The 19,887-nt window shown below is 36.5% G+C and overlaps 2 protein-coding genes across 4 annotated transcripts in view; both read left to right on the top strand.

The window, feature by feature from the left end:
* SYNCRIP (synaptotagmin binding, cytoplasmic RNA interacting protein) overlaps nt 1-4,319 on the top strand; it is a 29,867-nt gene extending 25,548 nt beyond the window's left edge. For all 3 annotated transcript variants that reach the window (XM_004673665.2, XM_004673666.2, XM_004673668.2), the window contains one exon: nt 1-4,319. This exon is cut by the window's left edge. The gene's annotated coding sequence lies outside the window, so the exon portion shown is untranslated.
* A 12,572-nt stretch (nt 4,320-16,891) lies between these two features.
* Nucleotides 16,892-19,887, top strand: part of SNX14 (sorting nexin 14) — a 66,142-nt gene continuing 63,146 nt past the window's right edge. The window contains exon 1 of the mRNA XM_004674060.2: nt 16,892-17,147. Coding sequence (XP_004674117.1) covers nt 17,008-17,147 — 140 coding nt within the window. The 5' untranslated portion in view covers nt 16,892-17,007. The remainder of the gene's footprint in view (nt 17,148-19,887) is intronic.

The raw sequence follows: 19,887 nt of genomic DNA, 5'->3' as shown, positions 1-19,887 counted from the left end.
TTAAACTAAAGCTACTCTATTTTCCAAATGTGTTCCAACAGAAATCCTTCATAACTTCTAGCATGGTATCTTAATAAAGAATAAAGTTCTTCTCTTTAAAAAATCTGCTCTAAGTAGATTTTTCCCCTGTTTTTTTAAATTAAGGATCCCAGCAGTGGTTTTCTGAACTATTCTCTTGAATTTGTGCATTTAAATTTTATTGCAGTGGCATAGATGAATACCATTGTTGGTATCCTTAAATTTTATTTCTGCTCACCAAGGTTAATCATGATTGTCTATATCTTTTTTATAGTAATCACTTTTGAATTGTGTTCAGATATGCAGTTTCAGGTGTAATCATCAGAGCTGGTTAGTCAGGCATTCCAGATAGTGGTTCTTTTCAGAACCTTTTTTAAAGGGTTGGTTAACTACCTCAGTAGCAGAGGATTGAACTATACCCTGTCTGTACTGTACATAGAAAATCTTTGTAGATAAAAGCAAGGCTTGTTAAATGATATGAGGGTAAGATTTTAATATACCAAATGTAACATTCTTAGTTGCCTTTAGTTTCAGAGGCTTGTAAGACTTCCTCATGACCATCATAACAGGCCTTGCTTTTGTCGTATTTTGTGGCTGAAAAAGCAGCCTTGCTTCTTCAGATATTGTAGTTATTTGGATGTATAATAGTTTAGCAAGATGTTACTTTTGTAAGACATCAGATGTTCAAAAAAAAGTGCATCCGAACTTGTACTAAATACTGCAGTGTCCCTTTATAAAAAGTCAGACTAAAACTGACAATTGTACAGCGAAGCCTGACATTTGGATATTTTGAAGTTTTTTCATAAATCATAGAAATTAGTATATGGCTGTAGTTTAGCTTTTTAGGTAAAAGGTATGTTTCATTAGTGCATTTCTTATTGCTGATCACTGCAAAAATGTGAGTCAGCTTTCCATTTCTTATGCAGGTCATGATAACTTGTAGAATAGAGTACAATCATTTGTGCTGTTTTTAATTTTCTAAAGCACCTTGATGACAGTGAGTGTTCAGTGGTGAAGCATCCTCTATTGAATCACCCTCAAAAAAATTTTTGCCAAGTCCTAAATTGATAGCTTAAAGTCAAAAGTGAAATTATAGTTTAATTAGGACTTGGTATAAAGAAATCCCTTCCCCCTTCCCCAAAGGGATACTGCAGTTATATCACAATACCCAATAGGCACCACAATGAAGATCAGAGCTTATTATACTTAATTAAGGTTTTATACACACCAGTTCCCCCAGTAAATGCAAATTTAACAAGAAAATTAGACATGTCATATGTTCAAAATGCTCATGGCAAACAATCATTTTGCATTCCTGCAAATAAAATTGTTTTATACTGTAAGCTGGAGGCGAGTGTAACTTATTTTTGTAATAAAGTTTTTATTTTTTTTATGTGTCATTAATATAAATGTGTGTTAGTGTAGAAATATTCTGGTTTAAAAATTTAGAAATGCACACATTTTAGTATGTTTATTTGTACCTACATAATTTTAGAATAGTGGTTGCCAATAGCCTGTATGTTTCACATTAATTGGTTTTTTTTTTGTTATCTTAATAAACCATTTTAGTATGTTGTATGTCAGTTACTGGGATAGCTGGGACATAGAGTGTAATTTAAATTTTGTCAAGTATTCATTGGAATATATGTAAATGTGCCTTGCCGGTTATTGAAACTTACCTACAAAATGAGTATGGGGTGACAAAAATTAGTTCTGGTGCTTAATGAAACTTTCTGCCACTGATTTTGTATATTACCCCGTGCTTTTTTAAAGTACATCTCTCTCAAATCTCAGCGTAAGTTTGAGGGCTACACAAAACATTTACATTTCATTCTAACATATAATGAGTATAATAGGTTGTAGAAAGTTGGGTAAACTAAATGTAGCCTTCAGTAAAATTGAATCTCAGTGTAATCCTTGGTGCTGGCATTTTCCAGTTCCAAGGAGTTAAATGATACCATCAAAGAGGTCATTGCCATGCCTATTGGCACTTTACTGTCATACCCCCTTTAAGGGACACTGTCAAGGTGTTTAAGTTAATTCCCAGAATTACTTGTTGGAATTATAGGATGGGTTTGTTTGACTTAAGAACTGCATTGTCAAAGTTGAAAGATGAACATTTTTGTGAGTTCACAAATGTGTTCTTAAAACATTTAGAGCTGTGGGTTTCTAAGACTATTTGGCATTCGTAGTTTGGGGTTTGGGAGGGAAAACAAATACGAAGAATTGATGGGTAATGTAAACAGTGGTGATGAAATATATATATACACTCAAGTGAAATTACTTGACAGTGTTCATTTGAATAACTTTGAATTCAAGCCATTATAATTTTAAAATTAAATATCGTTTGCACTGTTCTGATAATGGGTGCAGTTTTTGAGCAATATAATCAGAGCTAAATATGCATGTAGTGATTAGTGATGTGAACAATTAAGTTCTGAGAAGAAATACTAACTGGTATTTTCAAACTTAAATTTCTGTAGTAAAATCAGTATCAAACTCTTATCAGAGATCAAGGAAAACAGGCAATGCATATAAACATACTTTTGAATGTTGTGTGGCCTATAAAGCAATAATGCAATTTATATGGAATGTCATGGGATATGAGAAATGGAAATGCAAAAATAACTAATCCTTTAGTAAAAAATGTCAACTTGTTAAAAGGGGAATGTTAACTAATGTAGGTTATTGCTATTTGTGATTTGTTTATGGGTTCTTGGCTTTGACAGCTTCAAAGAATGGATAGATGACAAGTTAAAAAAAATTGTATATATTGTCAAGGAATGGATCTTAAATCTGAGTCAAGTCCCTTCCTTGGGATAAAAAAATGTATCTCCTTAAAGCATTGATTGTAACAAAACAAATCTTAAGTTACCGAATTTAAAACAGACGCAAGATTTTGTTTCTGCAGACTACTTGGCAATCAAAACGATCATTAGCTCAATAAGTTTTTACAAAGTTTTCTAAGAAAATTGTGTTTCACGTATTTTCCCAAACATCCTTTTTGTTGAAGATTTTCATCCATTGGAACTAAATCAGATATTAGATGTGAAGGGGGAATTGAGCACAAAAAGCAGTTGCACACTCATGATGTTGATTTTTATAGCATCATGAGAAATTTACCAATTTCTGCAAGTCTGATCTAAACAAAGTAGAAACATTTTCCATGTGACAAAATAGGAACAACACAGGAATGGTTTGATGGGTGATCAGTATTCACTTGTATATATTTGAAAAGATTTATTTAATATCAGGACAAAAATCATGCTAGGTGGACAAAATTGTCACACTTATGACAGCTTTTATGCCTGCTGAGCCAAAAGGCACTGTTGACCAGATCACCTTGTTATTACAGATTGACATGTAGTCTCCAAGGGAAGAAACTAAAATGTAGAGACTCTTAAGGCATGGAAAAATAGGGGCAATTCCTAGAGTAAAATGATTGCTCAGGTTTCTAAAGCTTCCAAAAATACCCACCCTGACAGTTTTCTCCCCAAGGATGTATAACATAAGATTTTTTCTGACTAAGAATTGAGAGGTGGGTATAGACAATGACTACAGAACTTAGTGAACAAAATGACCAGACTTGTGGGGATGGTGCTTTAAAGTATGTTAGTCTAATTGTACCACTCAATAGGGCTTGCCACTAAAGATGCTAATCATGAACCAATGTTTGAAGACATTTTTAACTGTGGACAAATAAATTGATAGACTTTTTGGGTCTGTCACTTTTTCAAAAGAGTACCTGTAAGCTATAAGTTGTATTAGTACCACAGTCTGCCTTCAGTAATTACCTAAAATATTTTTTTCTGGACCAGAAGCACTCTGTTGGGGAGAAAAAACTTTTTTATGAAAGCAACTCAGTATTATAACTAATGCCCTGGTCCAAGATGAGGATTTTAATGTTAACAGTAGTCTGATAAATACTTAGAAGTCTGACATTGAGAAACAAAAGCTTGTACCTGATTAGTATTTTTTATTTAAAAAATATTTGTTCTTTTAGCTTATTTAAATTGTCTTACATTTATTTATCAATAGGATTTAATATTTATTTCATTTCTTTCATCACTGAAAACTGTCTGCAGGCTCTTTGATTTGGATTAGATATGAAGTACTGTCTTTTGCCAAAAACCTCAAATTACCTGTTCTTTTCAACGTAGTGGGTTTGTGCTTGTTTGGAGATCAGTTCAAAACTATCTGTACTATCTGTACTGCCTCTGATGTTAAGATTTTATGTATAGCATAAGGAAGCTAGCTCTGACTATATTTTCCTAAGAATAAAGACCTATTTTTGTAGCATGTCTTAGGATCTCCAGGAGTCGAAGAATTATTGCGGGTGTTCTCCATTTCATTTTGCACTTAACAACTTGTAGACACTTGGAAATTTAGAGCTCTTTCACTTTTTGATTATCTGTGCATTCAAATTAACTAGCTATTGGGAAAAACAAATGCCCCAGAACACCTGATTCAGTACATGATGGGGAGATGGATAGAAAAGTAATGTAGTTTTGTTCTTCACTTAATTGATGCAAATATTCTCTGGTCTCACACACATGTCAGCAGACTCAAGAAGTTAATGGTAATTTGGTTCTGCATTTCTGGGAACATGCCTCATTAGTGCAGTGTTGTTTTTCCATTCTCTTAGTCACTATTGCTCTGAAGATTTGGAAACTATTAGAGATTGAGGTTGCAGGTAATTCAGGAAAGATGAGTGAATAAATGGTCTCAAAACGTTGCACATTTCATGACTGCTCATGGTTAAGTAGATGGACTCAGCTAATACTTTAAAATTGGCAAATCCAAGGATGGGATTGTACATTTTGGGGCGGGGGGGACGACTAGAACTTCTGGGTGGGAGGTTTGGACAGCTGTAGTTTTGGCCAATTCATTGGATCGCTTAGTACAGAATTTAGCATTGGATTGCCAAAATTTATACTAAATGAAACGAACTTCTGTCAACTTAGCACAGTCAATGGAAGTTTACCTGAAAAATTCTGGTGCACCAGTTGGAGCACTTTGAAAACCGTATGATGTTCCCTGTTTGTACAGATGTCAAACTAGTACTTTTTTCTTTTGTTGAAATAAGGCTGCTGGTTGAGTAAAAGTGGATGACTGGGAAGTCCTAATAAACAATTGGAAATTAGTGTCCTCAAGTGTTAGATTCCTAAAATGTGTTTTTAACACAAGCAGTAAACTGAGCAAGATAAGGTTATTTTAGAATAGTGTAAGCGTCAATGAATATGATTGTTTACAAGGTTGATTAGAAACAAGGTCTAAATCTGAGGGGAATAAAGACTGCTACTTAATGTTCTTAGGCTTTCATCTATTCTGAAAAAAATTGTGACAAAACATTTGTTTGGAGAGAATTTTATGATACCTGAGGGAATTGGAATTTTCTGTCACTTGTAAACAATAACTAGTTTTGTTGTTCAGGCAAAAGGACAGAGGTTTTGATGTGGCTAAAGTTGTGCCACAGATAAACTGAATAAGAGTAGGATTTGTTGACAGTAACAAAATGTATAGAAAAAGAGTCAAAGTTGGTTAAGTGACATACCAGAAGTATTTTTTGTCTTGTGTAGTTATTTTATAAATGAGATGAAAAAGATCTGAACAGCATTGGTGTGACAAAATTTGGTAACAAAGTGTCCTGATAATTTACTTTTGAAAGTAGAAAATGTTACTACTGTATCATTTAAACAAAATCGGCTAAAATTGTGTGGATTTATGTTATGAGTAAAGAAACCCTTAAAACTTCATTTTCAAGAGGTTATCTTGAATATTGATAATTGTGTTGCTTTAATAAGATTAAAACGAGAATTAGGTCTCATTGTTTAAACAGTTTCTCAGAATATTTAATTGGCATCTGGAGAGCCAGATAAGATTAGTATTTCAGAGTTCATAAAAACTGGAATATAGTTTCAATCCTTTGCTGCCACATGCTATGTAGTATACAGTGTAGATTTTGGGGAAAATTGAGTGTCATTGCTTTTTCTTGACAACATTGCATAAAAGGTGAAGGAATCTTACAATGTTCAGACCTGGTGAAATTTCCTTCAGGCATGGCAAAGTGCAGATTTGTTCATAAATAGGTGATATTTGTAAGTTTGACATTTATAAAACATCATTTAGCCACCAGCAGTTAGGGGCCAATAAGCAGGTCCTGTAGTTAGTAATTTTTCTTACTCTTACTGCTAATTTAAGGATGTTTTTTCCATCTGGCCTCCTTTTAGTATGAAAGCTCTAGGTTGGGTATCTGAATTCTAGGCAGGCATTTAAAAATATTTTTAAACCTGTTTGTATATTTATCGGCTTAGACTTAATTGTGGCGTGTTAACTTGAAAAAGGAATCCTTTCCAACAAGTTTGCAGCATGGAAGACTAAAATTAATGAGCAGGAAATGCAGAGAAAGTAAGTTAAGGCCACAGAGGCCTATGTTTACATTATTCATCTGATACTGAAAAAAAAATCATTGTCTAGAAGTCAAGGGAATAGCAGGCATTGCAATTTTGAGACTGTTCTTTAATATCTACTAGTTAAAGTATTATAGTACCCCCCCCCCGGGGTTTTCTTTTGTTCTGTTATTAAGCTTCATTCTAAGCTACTGAACAAACTTGAATCAACAGATCCTATGTATTTAAGAGGAAGGGGTACTTCAAGATTGAATTTTTGTTTTGTTGAATTAAGAGTTTGAATCCATAAGGATTTCATCAGGTTATTTTGTAGTAATGGTGCGTGAGAAAGGCATGAAAGATAACTACAACTTGAAAACAGATGTTTCTATCTAATTCATACTTAGATTTCAAAAATAACAGCAATGGTTGCATCCCTATGAATAATCTTTGCAAGTTGTAGGTGGTTGAAGTTAAATTGCAAAGGGAGGCTCAGAATTTTAAGATGTCTCAGTACAATATATATGACCTAATTTTGTGCTGAATAAAGGAATTATGCTTATATCCTTGATACTGTGGTAACACTTCAAAGAAATTTAAAAGGCTGGGAAAGGGAAGTACAGGTTATGAAACAGCTTTCAGATAGAGCACAGAATGTGATAGTCCACTCTGCTCATCGCCAGCTGAACTCATTCTCTTGTTATGAGTAGTTGCCTCTCACATCTCAGTGTGTCTAACCCCTCAAGAAGAATTTAGCTAATGCTAGTTACAATCTTTTGCCCAACATTTTTAAATTGAAGGGTTACCTTTGGTTTCAAAGTACACAAGTATCAGGTTAATTTTTCTGTTTGCTCCTCATGTATTAAGAAAGCAGGGTACTCCTGTGCTTAACACTAATACTTTATGCTGTCAGGTTTAGGACACTTGATAACTTACTATCTTATATTTTGCCTAGAGTGAAGATGGTCAAAATGTAAGTATAGTAGGTAGTGTGCTTAGTTACATAGATCAATTTGACAAAATCTGCCTTTTGAAAGACAATGTAGGAATAGATTTTCTTGTATTTCATTTTCTTAGATAAATGATGCTTAAAAGATGAACTATGACTTTTAGTTTCTAATTCCCTGTTACTGAGGTTTCTGATTATTTAATGTTCCTTAATGACTCCTATCATCCTAGGATTCCTTTTTTACCTTCTAGTGCTGGGTCCCATTGTCCCTTACATTCACCTTTCTTGCTACATTTTTCTCTAGTTAATTTTACAGAAAGAATATACAAAATACTGTATTGTGTACCCGAACGGGCGTTTTCACCTTCACCTGGCAATTTGGAGATAACTTTCTAGCTAGTTTCATTTTGCTTCATTCATTTTGTCGAGCTTGATGTTGCTTGTTAAATCTGATTTGAATTATTTGTAGGTTATTTTTCTTAGCATTCAGATGTTTTTACTTTTTTAAGTTTTGTGAGACGCGTATTTTGCTTTGTGCTGGTCAGGGTTTCTTGCTAAAATTGCTTTTCACTTCAGTTTTCTGCTTGCTCTTTGGAGGTTAAATTTGAAGAATTGGACTGGATTATCTTATGTTTAAACTTCTTTCCTCATTTCATCATTAGCTTCTTTATACTTTAAATACATATGTAAAGTGTCACCTTTCTCCAGGGCATAATGACTTGAGATATCAGCAGTAGAGAAGCCTATATATGTATTTTATATATATATATAGGAACTGTCTTGTTCATTACATATATGTATTTTTTAAACTGTTTATTTTTATATTATTTTGTGTCTTTTCCATCTCAGTTGTAATTACATATAAGTATAAATTTCTTATAGGATATCTTACAATAATAGTTCATTTAGGTTATATTTACCTTTTGCAGTTTGATTATCAAATGTTTGATGATTAATATTTATGAAAGAAAGATAATGGTAAATGTAGTCTGCAGTTGCTGAGACTGGATTCAGATGACTTAAGTTCTGAGTGTGTGAGAAGAACATGAGGATTAAAAGTATCTAACACTCTTGGGAATGGGCAGGCAAGGATGGTATAGTCCAAAGCCAGAAAGAGTGCCTAATTGTTGTCCCAAAACCATCCCAGGCAGCTTATTCTCTTTGAGGAAGGAGGAATAAATAAACCCTAAAAGCAGTTTTATAGCCTGTTGAGTCACCTAAATTTTATTCCCCTGCCACTCTTGGCAAACCAGAGGCCTTGCCCTTTTCCTGCCTCCTCATCCCTTGTGGAAAATGCTTCCTGTTTCTTTGTAGCCCTGTGAAATCAAAATTAATATGAGCCTCTTTTTTTTCCTGCAATTGAGTATAAAAAGTGCTATTAAAAACTAGAACGGGGTAGTAAAATACAGTAATATGGTGTATATATTACCTTCAGTTTATTAGAAGAAACCACTTCAATTTGTATCATTTTCATATGATTTAATCTTTTGTCTAGGAAAGGTTTGAATAAAATGTTGAAAAATGAACATATAACAAGGTAACAGGTATATAGAAGATATTTTATGACTGAGGATGCAAATCTAGTGACATTTTTAAATGGGCAAAGCCAGTTATTCTGAAAGTTTTTTGGAACAGTATTACAGTAGAAAAACCATCGAGAATTGTGTTCCTCTTTGTGTTTAATACAGGTTCCTTTATGGTATGCTCTTTTGCCAAGTGGGTGAGACTGTAATCCTTATTTTGACAGGGACTTCTCCAAACTACCCTTTCCAGATTTGATACTTGGGGATTTGATGAATGTTCATGTTAATCTTATAGAATACATTTTATGCTTTTGTCATATGCTCTGTCTCTTTTAGCAAGAGGCTAAATCCTTTAAAATGTGTCTAGCTAAGGGCAATCAGAGTAGTTTGATTATTTTAACTCCTCCAGGCATTAAAAGCTTTATCTTAGGCTTTATGATGACATATCACATGTCCAGGGTGAAACTGACTCAACTTTGAACCAAAAAAATTTGTTTTTGTTTTTTTTTTAAAGATTTATTTGTGCATACAGAACTGGGGTATAGGCCAGAGGCTCAGGGGCGGTGAGAGACTTCATTAGAGAAAGTGGGGAGCAGAACAGGCAGATCGACAAAGTACACTGCTGAGAGGAGCAGGGGCCGGGTCAGGAGAGGTCTGCTCTGCCATGTGGTCACCTCCGGGGCAGGCGGGAGTTGAACTCATGCTGAACTGGCTTCAGCTTCTCAGTGCTGTGCTTTAACCTGCTGCACCACGAGGGAGGGCCAAACCAAACCATTTTTTTAAAGATTTATTTATGCATGCATATAGAACTGGAGCACAGGCCAGAGGTGCAGTGGTTAAGAGGGTTCACCAGAGACAGAGTGAGAAGCAGAACAAGGAGATTGACAAAGTAAACTGCTGAGGGGAGCAGTGGGCACGTCAGGAGAGGTCTGTTGTGCCATCGGGGTCAGCTCCCTGGCTGGGGATCGAACTCATGCTGAAATGGCTACAGAGAGCTTCATAATGTGGTGCTTTACCCATTGTGCCACCAGGGAGAGCCCTTTGGTAATTTTTTAAATTGTAACAGTATCTGGATATATAAGAAAAATACAGCTTTTTGAGTATGCCCCAGAACTGTTCAATCAAAATTGATTGACGGATATGCTAATTGCTTGTATTCATAGAATTTAAACCTGATGTAGTCTGTATATATTCATTTTTGATATTTTACAAAAGTAAAGGTTGTTAAAGCAAAATACTATTAATACAAACTCATGATGTAAAGACTTATTTCTCCAATAGTTGTAGGTCAAACAAAATTAGTCATTGAGATAGTTATGAAATACAAACACATACAGCTTTAGTTCTGCGTTTTGTTACTTATTAAAAGGGGTTATATAGTAAATTCTGATACTTTACTAGCTCAGTATTCTATGATACAGCTTGTATTTTTGCTAAAGTTTTGCCTAATTTCTTTTTGCTGATTTCTATCATACTTTTGAAAGCTTAGTTTCATATAATAATAGGATTGTTACTTTAGAAGTGTTCATTTACCATTTAACAACTGTGTAAAAATGTCCTGTGACTGTTTTTGTGGGAGAGAGACTTCCATACAACAAGGGAAGCATTGGAGCCTGTGTATGAGGAAGAAAAAGGTTACGTTTTAATATCATTCACAGAACATTCAAGTTATTCCTAATTACATTTTTATTTTTGAAATTAGTATTTTAAGTCTCAAATTCTGAAATTCTAGGCAAATATTTTATACACTTAAATTACCTTGAAGAAAAGGCAGTGTAACTGTAAATCAGCCTCCTAAATTTGCTTTACTACAAATTCAAGTATTTTCTAAAAATAATAGGACTAATTTATAATCCAGGATAGTAAAAAGGTCCTCTTAAAAAAAACAGGAGTCCTCTCCAGTAAACTATCCTAGGTTGCAACTTAACGTACTTTATCATCAGAATAATGCATTATTAACTGCACCTTTTTCTAGGCAGTTTAGTGGTTTGGGAAGGATGCTCCTAAGTTACATTCCTCTTGCCTTCTATTTTCATGAATCATTGACAGGACCCAGTAGCCTTATAGGAAAATTACACTTTAAAAAAGCCATAACCACTCCTAAGTCATCTGTTAACACTGAATCACCCCTGTGAAAAGCTTTCTTGGCATTTTGCTGGTTCTCTTAATTCTCTTGACAACAATTTCTTTACTGTCCTTATTTCCTCTTGCTCTCTATTTCTCTCCATGTTCTTTTATTTACATTTATAGCTTCCTAGCATGTCTTAAGTAGGTTCTTTCTTAATGTGAGGTTTTGCTGATCGTTCATTGTGATGTTTGCAGGTCTGCATTTCATGTCTTGCTGTGCACTTAATAAATTTAGCATATCCAGCTAGTTGATCATTTTACATTACTGATGCCCTTATTACCGAGGTGCTCGATGTTGTAGGAAGTTGAGATGTGGCCAAATTTTGTATTTTATATAAAGGTTCCTAAAAGTCCCAAGTTCTAAGTGGCACTTTAATTATAGTGGTTCACCATATATCACCACATCTCTGAGAGTATACAACAGTTTTGTCCAGTAGAAGTAAAATGCCGGGCACATAAATGTAAAATTCTGTAAGTTGGCTCCGGGTAGTCATCTTTGCATTGACAGTATCGATAAACAAAATGCTAGCATTTCCTTTGACTCACTTCAGATTTGTGATGTCTTAGATTTCTAACTCACTGCAAACCCCTCAAACAAAACTGCTCTTCAGTAAGAACAGTATTTTTACTATACAGGTTTATTAAAACTATCAGCAAAGTATCCTTGAGAACACCAAAATAAAAATTCTGACTGAATTTCTGGGGTTGAATATCAGCTGATTTTCCTTTATTGCTTGTGGTGTAAGTTTGTAATAGCTATCAGTCTTAAAACCAGTTTTCAAATGATGCTTGAAGGAAACTCTAGGAGCAAAACTGGTTTTAAAAACATCAGGCAGCTTTTGAAAGTAGTATTTCTACACTTTACTATCAAGAGCTTAGAATCAAATAATTGTCACTGCTGCTACCCTTCACATTTCGTTTTCTGTCAACAGTGTACATGGGTAGAATTTTCCATTTTTTACCATTACTAAGTTTTTATATGCTGCTTTATACAGCCGGTGGAGGAGGGGGGATGGGTAAAAACTAAAATTTGGGTGAGATTGAATATATACATAGAAATCACACTTTATATATATTAAAATGTTTGAAAACTCAGTTCTTGAAAGGGTCTAGTTAAGAATTGTTGGCATCTTATCTTTTGACTCTAGGAAAATTGCTCCAACCCTGTCATCAATGTTTCTGATGAGGAAATATTTTTCTTAGAGGAGCATTTTTCTTAGCCTTCAGAAATAAGGAATTACAAGTAAGGTAATTTTTAAATTATGTAAACAAAGGGATAGAAGTTTGAATGTCTGGGTAAAGTTTGTAATTGAATACATAAGAATATACCTTGAACTTACATAGACCATATGGCTATTAATGCTCAACAATTCTTAGTGTTTTGAAATTTTATCTGAGCCAAAGAAACCTAATTTTAAATGATCACTGTCTTTTAGTAAGTAAAGGGAGTTTTTCAATAAGATTCTAAAGTTATCTTACATTTGATTTCTAATTGGATATGCTGTATTTCATATATCACACTAGTTGGACTAGTTTGCCAATTTTTCTTTTTTTTAGTGAGTAAAAGATTTTAATTATTTGGTATTATACTATCTAGAATTGATATTCAAGTACCAATATTAATGATAGTCCTAATTTTGAACCATGTATGCGTAATTCTATGGTTTCTTTTTGATAGGTACCATGTGAAAGTGCTTTAATTTTTATATTTTAGGAAATATAAAAAGTAAAATTACTGTAAATAAAGCCTTTTCAAAATATTTTCAGAAGTTACTGAAGTCAATCAAAAGCTACATTTCAATATCTGACTAGCAATATTATTTCTATGAAAGGAAGCTGTTGTCTTCTGTAGTTAAATTAATTGGATTGTTTTCTTAAAGGATTACTTGAAAAGGTAGGCAAAACATTGGTGGTGGTGTATTATTAAGTGCCTTTTCCAGTCTTCAGTATTTACCCACAGGCAGTTCAATGTATTTTCAGTTTCCAATCAGCTAATATACATTTTCCTGAAGTTAAGACCATGTTACCCATTTACATGAAAGTAGAAGTTGGAGAGTACTGGTACCCCTATATCTTAAAACTTTTAAGACAAGCATTAAAAGTTTAATTTTTGGCACTGAGATAATAAGACCACCCAGAATTTTCACGGTCAAAATATAGTGTTGTTTTTTTTTTTAACTAAGGGAGTATCTATTTGAGCTATTAGTTCTGTAAGGTTGCATTGAGTCATACCTCCTCTTTGGAGATTTTAACTTAATGGCCAAAGAAAAACACTTTAAATAGTAAAATAATAACTGCATTGTGAACATTTCCAACTCAAAAAAAAAATCCCTCATGTTCTCTGAATTACGCATTCTCCCTAGTAGTGAGTTCCATTTTTGAAAACCAAGAATGGAAGTAAAAAGGCTGTCTGATTCCTTTAACAGTAATCATTGAATCATTATCCAGAGGCTGATACATAGGGATAGGTTGTGGGAAGAACGGGAGAACACGGTATTATGGAATTAAGACTTAATAACAAATGCCACAAAATGAAGCACACAAGATCTTGAGATTGGGGGAAAAAACCCGAGTTTGGAAATGACATTGAGAACATGCACATCTGGTGAGAAGGTAGAACTGTAATCGCTCTTTTAGGGTAGGTAGTTTTATCTTCTTGATACACTAATGCCATAGAAAATGATGGCCTTTAAAACTTAAAATTTGTTTTTTAATTTAGGGTCATCAGCAAGAAGCAGGCTTAACACCAAGAAGTTACTGTCCCAATATATAAAGAACAATTTGGAGTTTGCTAGTTGTGGGGTAAGAGTGGAAAATCTAGTTTAATTAGAAACATTCTAAAAACATTTGCAATGATGACTTCTGAAAATTAAGTGAAAGCAAAGAGAAATTCTACTCTTAAATTGTCTTCCTTGAGGCCTTTCAAGATCCTCACAGCTGAAGTTTCCCATCACCTGGGAAATCATTCCCATCCAAAAAAAATACCACCTTCGTATATAAATATGCCCAGCATTATACATTATTTTAAATGTGACATATCTCCAATAGATTGTAAGCCTTCAGAGGTCAGAAAAAATGCATTTGATCATTGTATCTGGTACTACATATAGTACAGTGCCTTACTAATTCAATAAATATTAAAATAATGGAGATTTTACTGGATTTTAGTTTGATGTTTATAAGCCCTTTAGATGAAAACATTATCAACTTTATTTTTTACCTTTTTTGTAGTTTAAAAATGTACCTCTAATGCATGGGACAATTGGCATTTATTAAAAAATTACACATTAGAGTAGTTCACAGCTAAAGTCTAGAGGAGCACTGTCACGTAGAATTCAATGCAAACCACAAATGTCTAAAAAAATTTTTTTATGTCATTTTGTGCATTTTCCCATCTCAGTTGCAATCCACGTGGACTTCCCATCACCAAATAACCTGTGTGCCATCATCAGTTCCAGTGTATTTCCCTTCCTGCCCCCGTTTTTTGATCCCATCTCCAACTCGGGATTAGTATTTTTAACCATTAATTCTAAGTACTCATTTAGCATATAATCACTTTTTAGAAGCTTGAGTTTGTATTTTCATGTCTCTGAAATCTAATGCATAGTTTATACTTATGATACATGTCTAATTAAAGTATTCAAACTTCAAGTGCTCAAGTGGTTAGTACTGTATTGGACTTTTAAGTTCTGACAGGAAATCAACACTTTGATTTCATGTCATTTCCTGTTTAGGTTATTACAATCCAAATAAAGCTGATTAGTTTAGCTGGTTTTAACGTTTTTAAATTGGTAAAATAAAAAAATCTTGTATTAAGTCTAAAAAGACAACTTTTATCCAATTTATCTTACAAAGATATCTTTTAGGATTGAGAATGCAGGGTTTAAGGTAGGACCAGCTATCAATAATTTGCCCAATGTGATAACTGCTGCTAGAAGGTAGAACTGTTTTCAGAATCAGGGTTACTAGTGGTGCCCCTGCCACCACTAGGAAGTTCCTAGTGGTGTGTGTGTGAAGGTGAAAATGGATTATACACCATAAAATTAAAAGAAATTGAAGTTACTTAATTTTGTTAGATATGATCTGTCTAAATGGTAATATTTCTTTTTAAGTAGGGACTTCAAAGATTTTCTTATGGCAGACAGTTCTGAGTTTAAGGGCAATATGGTTATGTAGACTTGTCTAGTTTATTCTTAACGTCTCTACTAAAAATCACAGGAAAGCTTAGTGAGATGTTACAAAGTCTAATTTGAATACGACAAAATATATTTACTGCTGATAACAAAATATTGAAAAGTAATTTCAGAATAATCCTGTAAGAATGGAAAAAAGAAAAACACCTATTGGCAATATAACTGCAAAAAGCCAATAATCTAAAAACAATGTTATACCCAGGTATAAAAGCGCTGAAGACCAGATAGACATATGATGTGCTTAATTTAATCCACATACACCATTTATAAATCCTTCAGTGTGGTCTTAGAATGTCCATATAAACAAGTGGCTACAGATAAAGGGGCTGGGGAACGAAAGTCTGTAAAAGTGAATTAAGTGTTTAAATATGTACTCCCCCAAACAAAACAACCAAACTTCCTAATGATGGTAGTCTTTTGAATGTTTCAGAAATGGAAAAGTTTGTGATTTTAAACTATACCTTATGGTGCGGTCAGTGAAATAGAATTTTTATATACAACCGTGGAATTACTTTTTAGGAAGAAATTTGACATGTTCTTATGCTTTAATCCAACAATTTTATTGATACTGGTCCTCATTAGAAATGTGTAGATTTATAATCAAGGATAATATTGAAATTAGACACTGATAATGGAATAATAAACGGCACATTCTGAAAGAAAATGTAGCATTTAAATGACCCTTGTATTAGGAATAACCTGAGAAAACATGAAACTGCGTACACTTAAACGTGTCTATGACTGCACTTGGAAAGGTAACGTCCTAGTTAGAGAAAAGGCATCCTGAGAAAGCCCGCTGAGGTTAGAATGGCCTCAAGTCCCCATGAAGCTGGTGTGTTAATTCTGAGCGAGTGCCACCGCCTCAGTAATGTCGCGGCAAAATGGGAGAAAAAGGACTACCTACTATCCTGACGTGAAAGTTGGGCGCCGTCTAAATTTTAGTTGTTGCTAGGATGCAGTCTCTGCTCCAGAGTAGCGGAGAAGACTAAAACCGACATTTAGAAAAGTACGACAATCAGTAGCGCTACGAGACTACAAGAGATTTGATCTGAACACCAACCTGCCTCGCCCAGTCCTGTAGCGTTTGGCCAGGCCCGCGAGCTGGAGTGAACTGAGCACTCCCTCGCCCGTGAGCGCGCGAAAGACGGTGTCTCGCAGGGCGGCGCCGGTGGGTTTGTCTCTACTTCCGTACTGATCACAACGCTGTTTTTTATTCGCTCGTCCCCGTTTCGGGCGTCGAGCAAAGCACGGACCTGCCCAATCGGAGCCGAGGGTAGCGCGAGGCGTGGTTGCGGCTGGGGCGCGACACTGGCTCATTCCTCTGCGGCTCGCGTCAGAGACTACAGCGTCTAGTAGGCGCCGCGGACGCGGGTGTCCCGCCGGCGGGTCCCTCGAGTGTGGGGGTGTTTTTCTCTTGTTGCGGGCACCACTTTCTCTTTTGCAACGCAGAGCGTCACTAGGCCCCACAGTTTCTCCGGGTTGCCGAGAATCCGGTGGAGTCTAGCGTGTCAGGACCTCTTTCTGGGGCTCGCGTCGGGAGGCCGTGGGGCGGGTCGCGGGCCGCCGGCAACGTCGCGCACGCCGTGACCGTTTCCTCGCACGCCACCCTGTACCGGCTGGGGGCGTTGGCCGCGCACGCGCGCCGGCGCCCGGGGGGCGGGGCCTTCGGGGACCACAGTCCGCGGACTGTCCGCGGGTCCGCGGCTGCGTGGGTCGGCCGCCGGCCGGCTGGGCAGGGCGCGGGAGGTCAATGGGGGTCGCCTCGACCTCGACTTCACTCTAGCTCAGCTTCAGTAAAGCGGACCGAGATGATGCCCTGGGTGCGGGCGGTAGGGGAGAAGCTGAAGCAGCGGCTGCGGCTGGACGTGGGGCGCGAGGTCTGTCGCCAATATCCGCTGTTTTGCTGCCTGCTGCTCTGCCTCAGCGCCGCCTCCCTGCTCCTCAACAGGTAACAGCCGAGTCAGCCGGGCGGCGACAGCTGCTCTGCCCGCTGCCGGCGCAGGCCGCGGTGTGGCGAGCGGTCCGGCTGCGCAGCTGCGAGGCCTCTGGGGACAGCGACGGCGTAGGGCGAGCCCCAGCCTGCGGAGCTGCGGGGGCCCGGAAGTGCGGAGCTTGTGGGGGGGGGGCGTTCAGGGGCCCCGTTTCCTAAAGCCTCTTTCCTAAGCCACCCCGCTCTCAGTCTCACTTCTTTTCGTCCATTTCTGAAAACCTGGTTCACCACCACCGGCTTTTGTTTGCTTGTTTGTTTGAGCAGTGAAATCTCCAAGTTCGACCCAATTTCTGGTCCTGCCGGGGCTGCGGGGTCAGCTGACAGCAGGGTTCAGGGTTCTGTCCCAGCTGCAGTTTTAGGTGTACTCCCTCTCAGCACACAGACACGCAGAGAGCAAGGGGTAAACTTGGAATGTTCCTAAAAGGAAGGCTAGTGGTAAAACATGTAAACATCCTGAAAGCTAACTGGTACGTCCAGTTGACAGCTTCAACTCCGAAGGTTCAGTCTTTGAAATCATTTTGTCTGTTTCCTTCATTTGCTATTTCTAGAATCGGTGGTGGGAAGGTAAGTCACGCATGAGAGTCTTTTCTTCAAAATTATGCTTTTGGTGGACAAAGTCTGAGATAGTTGTCAGCGACAGCACCTGCATTATGTTTTCTCAGATGTTTTGAATATTCAACATCCCTTCACTTACGGTAGTTGAATCCCAAGAAGAGGAGCGAGAAAGGTTCATAGGAATTTGCTAACTTTTTGTTTAAAGGTAACCATTTCCCGTGAACAGAGTTGAAGTTTCTTTGCCAGCTGTTTTGCTTTCTTCTTAGTTGATATTGGGTTTCAATAACACTAGGTTTTAATCGCGCTTTATTTCTATAAAAAAGTGCACTTTGATAGTATGGTGACATGTTTGGTGTAGGAGAATGGAAGAAAGGGAGTCTTTAATAGAGTGGAAACTAGTAGGCATTTATTTGCTTTCTGTCATATGAAAAGCATTATAAACTAGACGAACAGGTTTGGTATGAAACAGACTTTATACCATATCATTTTTGTGACTGGTTCCCTTCAGTTCTTGAAGTGGAATAACCACGTTGGAGCAGACTGAACTACATTTTGAAATTGCCTACTTAATCACAGCATTTGGTTATGTTTATATGCCATAGGATGCCATCTGATCTGTATATTTTTTAATCTGTACCCTGTATTTTATTATTCAAAGAAAGGACATACACATAAATGTGATGTGAGTTGTTGTGTTTGTTATGAAATTGTCGGTTTTATTTTTTGCATACATTTTTGGTTATTTTGTGTTTGTTACTAGTGTAATTTGTAGATTTGTTTATTCACAAGTGTAACAATTGATGCTGATTGTTGGCAGTGATTTTTACTGTTCAGTAGGCCAGAATATGTACATATATAGTCTTTTCATTTGTCCTTTTTTCCCCATGTGGGTGTGGGTTAAAAGGTGATCATCCCGATAAAAAAAGCTTGGTGGAAATCATATTTTTTATATGACCTAGCCTTGGTATTTAGGCAGCATAATTTCTGCCATATTCTTTATGTTAGGAGTGAATTATTAAGACTAGTCTATGTTCAAGGGGAAGGGAATTAGACTCTTCCTTTTGATGTGAAGTGTGTTAAAGTCATATTTAATACCTCTGTAGTTTAACTTGCAATTTAATCTGGGTAGAATTGGTTACTATTTTATGTGGTCTCACCCTTGAGCATAAATATATCCATTTGTTCAGATCTGCTCTTATGTCCCTTTAATATTTTTTTCACCTAAAAACTTTGTCATGGAAAACTTCACACATATGCAAAATAAAAAAAAATAGTGATGAAACCTGTATGTGCCTATCATGCAGCTTCAAAAATTAGGGGAGGAGCATCCATTATTTTTTGGGTCAGGCTACGCTGGGGTGTTTGTTGATGGGTTGTTCATTTCTTGATAATTTGCATATATCATTAGCATCTGAAATATCCACCCAGAGGTTTACATTTTAGCATGCTAATTAGCCTTAGGTAATTTTTGAGTCATGTATTCTCATATTGCTGCTTTGGCTATCAGGCTTTAGCCACTGAAAGCAAGAAAATTCTGCATAAAAAAGAAGTGATTTGTTTCTTATTGGAGATTGACTAGGGGCTCAATAACAAGCAGGTTAGGCAAGCAGAGGGTCTTGTAACAATTGATAAGTTTTGGGATCTCATTGACTATTTGCGAAGCATCACATCTAGATACTGCAAGAGTTTATATGAAGTGAAAAATGTTTATAGGCAGAAAGAAGGTGGGGCAGGATATTAGCAAGAGATTGTTTCAAGTAAAGCCATCTTTTCTCAGGGGATGCACACATTACTTCACTAGAGCTAACCAGGTAACTGCAGATTGGTGGGTTTAGCATCATCTTTTGGGAGAGATTGAAACTGCGTGTAAGATTGGGCATTAAATCTTGAATGGGTACTCAGTATGGATGACTATTTTGGGTTCAATTTTTTTTTTTTTATAAAGATTTATTTATGCCTACAAAACTGGGTTACAGGCCAGAGGCACAGGGGCGGTGAGAGGATTCACCAGAGACAGAGTCGGGAGCAGAACAGGCCTACTGACGAAGTATACTGCTGAGGGGAGCAGTGGGCAACTCAGGAGAGGTCTGCAGCACCCTGTGGTTTCCTCCTGGACAGGGTGGGGTGAGGATTGAACATGCAC

This window comes from Condylura cristata, unplaced genomic scaffold (genome assembly GCF_000260355.1).
Source record: "Condylura cristata isolate star-nosed mole 26May11 unplaced genomic scaffold, ConCri1.0 scaffold00001, whole genome shotgun sequence".
In the NCBI taxonomy this organism is placed as follows: domain Eukaryota; kingdom Metazoa; phylum Chordata; class Mammalia; order Eulipotyphla; family Talpidae; genus Condylura; species Condylura cristata.
This window is presented reverse-complemented; position numbering and strand designations above follow the sequence as displayed.